The sequence below is a fragment of the Osmerus eperlanus genome, chromosome 15 (genome assembly GCF_963692335.1).
Source record: "Osmerus eperlanus chromosome 15, fOsmEpe2.1, whole genome shotgun sequence".
In the NCBI taxonomy this organism is placed as follows: domain Eukaryota; kingdom Metazoa; phylum Chordata; class Actinopteri; order Osmeriformes; family Osmeridae; genus Osmerus; species Osmerus eperlanus.
The window spans coordinates 13,384,013-13,390,810 of record NC_085032.1 but is presented as its reverse complement, the minus strand read 5'-3'; the positions used below and the strand labels follow the sequence as shown (position 1 = coordinate 13,390,810).

The window sequence follows — 6,798 nt, the reverse complement described above, 5'->3', positions numbered from 1 at the left end:
AACACACAAACAAAAGCACATCTTATTCATATGCTTTCCCCTTTTTATCACAAGTTAAGGATCGCTGACACAGCACCAACAAAAGTACAATCTTCCTAAATGCTCTGAGTTAGTGTTTTGGGTGAGAACTCAGCAAAACTAAAGCCAATCTAGCATTTCTAATATTGATCAAAGGGTTTATGAGGCCAAATATCACTTGCCAAGATGGCAGGGGTGGCTGGCTGTTGGCTATGACATCACAGGTGACCCCTCATCTTGAGAGGTTAACTATGCAGGCATTCCTAAATGCTGTGCAATCAGGACTGTTATGACATTGTTCCTGAGGGACACTGGCCCTGGGATCCAAGGTTTTGGTAATACTGCCTGTCTGGCCTAGTTCTCTGTGTGAGTATGTGTGGGTGTGTGTGTTGGTGTTTGGTTGGCCTAGTTCTGCTCAGGACAGCTGCAGGCAACTTTAATGGTACAAATACCTACAACAGCAACTAACAGGGAACAAAGAACATCAGAGGCACGAGAACTTGGAGAAGGAAACTAAATTACAATCACAGGATACACAATGATCTAGGAGTTCATGTGAGTGATGCATGTAAGTGGGTAATTGTCTGTGAGTGAGTCATATGTTATTAATCTCAGTTTCTTAGTCATAAACAGTGCACCAGATACTCTCCTGGTTTGATGCACATTGTAATGAAGGCTATTCATCAGTGACAAAAGCACCTGCCATTCTCTTTATGAAAATGAGAATTATCAAGGCCTTGCGTTGAGACATACAACTAGGGCAGATGAAAGTTATTGGGAACAGTTTGTAAGAAACTAAGAAACTAAGCAAGAAGGACCTTGGTTTTGGAGCTGTCCAAGAACCCAATGGTCACTCGACCAGAGCTGTTTTAAACCCTCTGCAGAGATAGGAGAACCTGCAAGAAGCACAGGCCATCTCTGGCACCGTTATGGTCTCAGGAAAGACGCCACACCTGAGTCTAATTACTGGAGAGCATGCCTGGCGCTTTGTCAAACAACACTTAAAGGACTCTGACGCTTTGAGTGCCGCTTTGAGTGCCGCTAAGGTAGAAGTGCCGCTTTGAGTGCGCTTTGAGTGCCGCTAAGGTAGAAAAGCGCTATATAAATGCAGTCCATTTACCGTTTAAAGGACTCTGACAGGACTCTTGTATGCTAAGCACAACGCATGAATACTTATGTTCAAGAAAAATGAGCAAAAACATGTTTTCAATTACATTTACATTTAGTCATTTAGCAGACGCTCTTATCCAGAGCGACTTACAGTAAGTACAGGGACATTCTCCCCGAGGCAAGTAGGGTGAAGTGCCTTGCCCAAGGACACAACGTCATTTGGCACGGCCGGGAATCGAACTGGCAACCTTCAGATTACTAGCCCGCTTCCCTCACCACTCAGCCACCTGACTCCCTAGCAAATTAGCCAATATAGGAAACCGTGTAGACAGATTTTCCCTTTTTTTGAATCCATTTCGAATTAAAACTGTAACACAACATAAAGTGGAAAGGGTCGGGTCTGAATTCTTCCCCAAGGCACTTCATTTATCGCTCTACGTGTACGATGTACAACCGAGATATTCTGAATATGCCGTGCATATGTGTGTCCGTGTCCGAGTGTGTGTGTGTGTGTGTGTGCACGCGCTCAGGCAGACAGACAGACGTATATGACCTGTGACTGAAGGCTTCCAGAGCGAGCGCAGTGTGTCTGTGTGTGAGTTATGCTCCTGTGAGGAGGAGGCGCGGGGTGGGGGGAGCTCTGAGACCCAGGCCTGCCAGACACATGGAGACCTTCCCACAGAGACACACACAAACAAACCCATATACACACACGCGCGCACGCGCACACACACACACACAGTCTTTTCTACTCTCTCTTTCCTCCCCTCCCTCATACATCTTCTGTATGCAGCAGACACCTGTTGAAGGGGAGACGTCTTGGTGGTGATAAAGAGTGGAATGCTATCTGTTATGTGTATGAGTGATAAATATAGTAACAAGAGCTCTGGAGAAGACCCTGTGGCAGGTTAATCTGCCCTCAACTCTCCAGGCAGCTGCCACAAACTCTGACCACTTTACTTGCCCAAATAAAGACACGTTTTGCTTAGCTTTTATTCCCCCAGTATGAATACTGACAAATGACAAAATACCAGGAAAAATTGAATGAGATATTTGGTGTGGTTGCATGAGATGCCCAGGTCGGTGTGTTCCCTCACATGACCCCTCCCCGGCTGTAGCTGTTTGACAGCGTGCGGTGGAAACTGGAAGCAGGTTCGATTTTGTGTGTGTTTGCGTGCCTCTTTGTGTATGCACTACTGGGTGTGTTTTTAGATGCTGTCGATAACTTCAACTGGGAACTGGGTCACAGTTCTCTTAAGTGTGTGTGACTGGGACGTGTGTACGTGTCTCAGACTGTGTGTGTGTGTGATGATCCAGCGTGTGTGTGTGTGTGTCCAGTGTGTTAGCTCATTAAAACAGCATAAAGAGCCGTAGCTGTGATGTATTGTGCAATCATGGTGTCTGGTCAGCAGGACACTGGTCCGCTGGTTCATCCATCGCAAGCTGTCAGGACCCCCGCAGAGAACGAGGCCTCTCACATCAACTACAATAGACTAGTACACACACACACACACACACACACACACACACACACACACACACACACACACAAATCATACATACATTCCCCCCCCCCCCCCCCCAAAAAAAAGCTTTCTTTGTGGTCACCGTTTACAAATTCATTACTGCAGACATTCATTTGACTATCACTATCTGATATTTTTGTCTAACGGCATTGACAGATCTTTTCAATAATGTGGATGGCAGCTGTTTAGGTTATCTAGACAATGAAATGACATTACCAGGTGAAGGCATAACAGACAGTAATGGAATTCAAAATCGCTCCAAAAGACAACAGTAAACATCACTGGTATTGTGATTGGCCATGGGACTGACGCACCTTCCACAAATCATTACGTTATTCCACCCACATGATTAACACGTCCCACTGACAAAATCGACGCTGATTTCTCCTCATTCTGTCAATTGTTTTGACAGTTGAGGTTTGCGTTAGTGTAATCAAGCCCTAGCCCTCGGTGGGCTAACGCTGAGAACAGGCGATACAGCAGGGTGTCCATCCATCAGGGCACTCAAGTCAGAAGGTGTCTCACACAACACAACCGCTAGGTAACAGATGACGTAAAAAAAAAAACCTCCTTCCTCTCGGTTTACCGCGTCGACCATTCAAGTCATCAACCAACCCATTTTTCACCAAAGGTTTCAAATAACATCTTCCCAGGGGGCCCTATGGAAGTCCTGGGACTGCGAACGGCCCTCTGTTTCACAACCGTCCTTGCTGATCTCTCTGTTCCTGCAGTCTCCCTGGCCCTGTGATGTGGGTGAGTGCCAGGCATTCTAACTAGGCCTAACTAATCACCCCAGGTCTCCCCCACAGCAGCCACTAATCCACTTCCTCTGGACACAAAGGAGCAGAGAGTTACGCAAGGCCTGCGACTGATCCGCTGCACTAATGTGGAACGACCTCTGACACCTGCCTCTAAAGCTGACGCTTCTTCCTCTCTGAGATCCGTCTGTCTCCACCGAGACACACACACACACCTCTCCACCAAGACGCCCGCGCACACACACCTCTCCAACAAGACAAACACACCCGCACACAATCACATCCACACTACTTGAGCACATGAAGGCCAAATCAATACACACGACAGCAGATCAAACCGTAAAGCATGGCCTAGGTAGAAACCAGGCAGATGAATGAAAATAAGCGGTCGGAGAGAAAAGAGGGTGTCTGTTGCCAGGGTGTCTGTTGCCAGGGTGTCTGTTGCCAGGGATGTGGCTGCAGGTTGAGAGGGGAAGCGGGGGGGACGTCCACTGGACAGGGTTAACAGAATCAGAACTAGACGCACAAGCACGAGGGGTGAGTCCGGGATAGCGGAAAAAAATTCACATCAACAACATGACATCGGCTATAAATAAACCCTGCATCTCACCCAAGGAGACAACATGCTATTGTTAGTGTGAAGCAATTAGCAGAGCTGAGAGTCAGAGCTATGGGGTCAAGTGTGTTTTAAGGACATTGTTTAGAAACCCTCCAGAGCCCCTACAGGAAAGGGATTGAGGGGTGAAGCAAACAAGAAGCCTAGGACAGAGGAGCCATGGAGACAGCAGTTGTAAAGCCATCGCAGCAGAACAACAGGATTTCCGAGGAGCAAACTAGCTACAAGGAACTCCCTGTTTAGCTACTTCAAGGAAAGGGACGGGAACCAGGTCTGAAGGGGAAAAGCTAATAACAACAGCATCTCTTGGACTATTCAGAACGCACATGTAGATTCACGTGCTGCTATTTCCCGACTATCGGACTAAGAAAAAATGTCGCAGTTGTGTACCAGGATACAGAAAGGCCTCATATCTGGCTGTGAAAAGTCTATTTTAAACCAATTCAGGAAACCTAGCAACCCATCGTGTTTAACTAGGACCCCTCCCTTTTAAAATGACTTCTAATGACTTCTATTATGTTCTCATTCATCATTAAACTGTAGCAGTGATGTGTGTGTGTGTGTGTATGCGTGTGGGTGTGTGTGTGTATACGTGTGTATGTGTACATGTGTGTGTGTGTGCGTACATGCATGAGCTCACTGCAGTTGGACTCCTACAGCTGAAACAGTGCCACTGAGACACAAGGATATCCCCTGATCAAAAGATGAACAGAAAGTGCTTCAGATCTGCTCAGAGAAGTGAGAGGATTCAGAGCGAGAGGATTCAGAGCGAGCAGCCTCGTGTAGCGCTTGAGGAGGCAAGAGGACTCTTCCCTCCTTTGTCATCAGATGAAAAGGATAAGTACTGTGATTGGTAATCATTACAATAGTATCATCTAGTGCCTATAATCTACAGATAAAGATTGTGTAGCGATCATCATCGAAATGCTTACTCTTATTGGCTTGAAGTTCCTGCTGTGTGCCAGTTCTGGAACTAGGACCGGCAGACCAAGAGATTCTGATTTAAGGGTTTACAAATGGGCTTGATTGTGGTGTACTAACATCATCACTTTCTCTCACCACCCACGCTCCATTCATCATACACTCTGCTATCACGCACACACACACGCACAGACACACACACACAGACACACAGACAGAGGGCCACCATGGAGGAGGGAGACTGTGCGTCGAGCCAGCCAGCCAGCGCTGCATCAACTGTCTGATTTATATCATCAACAAAACTTGTTTTCAAAGATGGCTTCTCAGACAAACACACCCCGGAGAGCAGCTGCAAGCCATCAGGACGCCGCAGGAATCAAACAGGCAGGGATTAGCCCTTCCACCATGTCTTCTCTAATGTAAACCCCAGATACACCAGGGACGGGCAACTGGACCGCCGCACGGCGGAGGGGAACAGAGACCGCTGGAAACGGCAGAACGTTCCATCGGAGGGCAGAACGTTTGATGTTCCTTCAGAGCATCAGAAAGATGGATGGATGGATGGAAGAGAGAAAAAGAGCAAGAAAGAGAGCGAGAGGTAGAGAGAGAGGCAGAAGGAGAGGTAGAGAGAGAGAGATAGTGAGAGAGATGGGAAGAGAGGGAGATGAGGGGGGTTGGTGTTGCCAAACAGAGGTGTTGCCGGCACCATTGAAGTGGTTTTCCTCCTCAGCCGGCAGAAGAAGTAACAGAGCGGCAGCACATCCTGGGAAGCGGCCGTCAGCGCAGATGTTCCGAGCGTACGTCAACATCGGTCGCCGGGTCCCGGTCATATTTTCATTCACGTGGGATTTCCAACGCGGCAGTGTAAGATGTGATCAAACAGAGCCGAGGCTGAGCTCTGTCCCCCAGGCCCGCCGACAGACCTCCTCTCCCTCCCAGGACAGACCTCCTCTCCCTCCCAGGACAGACCTCTTCTCCCTCCCAGGACAGACCTCTTCTCCCTCCCAGGACAGACCTCTTCTCCCTCCCAGGACAGACCTCTTCTCCCTCCCAGGACAGACCTCTTCTCCCTCCCAGGACAGACCTCTTCTCCCTCCCAGGACAGACCTCTTCTCCCTCCCAGGACAGACCTCTTCTCCCCCCCAGGACAGACCTCTTCTCCCCTCCCCCAGGACAGACCTCTTCTCCCTCCCAGGACAGGCCTCTCCCCACCCCCAGGACAGACCTCCTCTCCCCCCCAGGACAGACCTCTTCTCCCCTCCCTGGACAGACCTCTTCTCCCTCCCAGGACAGACCTCTTCTCCCCCCCAGGACAGACCTCTTCTCCCCCCCAGGACAGCGGGATCGCCCGCAGGTTCAGAAGGTGGCCCGTCAGATAGAATCACACTGATGCACTCCATGTGTTTTCTGCACACACGCCCATGACATGGTAGTGTGTCTGTCTGGCTCTGCACACGTCCCACTCAGAGACTAAGAGGAGGCCTGACACACACCACACCATGACAAAGCTCACTCACACTCACACACACAACCGCATGTTCTGATATACCCGTAAACACAATATAAAATGTGCAACATGCACATTCTATGCACTGACACACACACACAAACTACAGTTTCTAACTAGTTTAAATGTAAAAGAACCGTTTGAATTCCCTATAACGCTAGTATTTTCTCCATACGTTACACAAGAAAACATGTCATGTTTTCCAGCATATTGCAAAACCATCTTATGGGACCACTTCTACCGTGTTTAACGGCCAATTATAAAACCTGTAGCGTTACCATTCTCAAGGTGCTACATTTCCATTAGCGGCCAAATTGCCAGGCATCATATAACTGAGTGATG

At 48.4% G+C, this 6,798-nt stretch overlaps 1 protein-coding gene across 1 annotated transcript in view; it reads right to left on the bottom strand.

Annotated features, from left to right (window-relative positions):
* Positions 1-4,725: 4,725 nt before the first annotated feature.
* The window catches only part of stau2 (staufen double-stranded RNA binding protein 2), a 48,235-nt gene continuing 46,162 nt past the window's right edge, over positions 4,726-6,798 (bottom strand). Inside the window, exon 15 of the mRNA XM_062480360.1 lies at positions 4,726-4,754. Within this exon, the coding sequence (XP_062336344.1) occupies positions 4,726-4,754 (29 nt within the window). The remainder of the gene's footprint in view (positions 4,755-6,798) is intronic.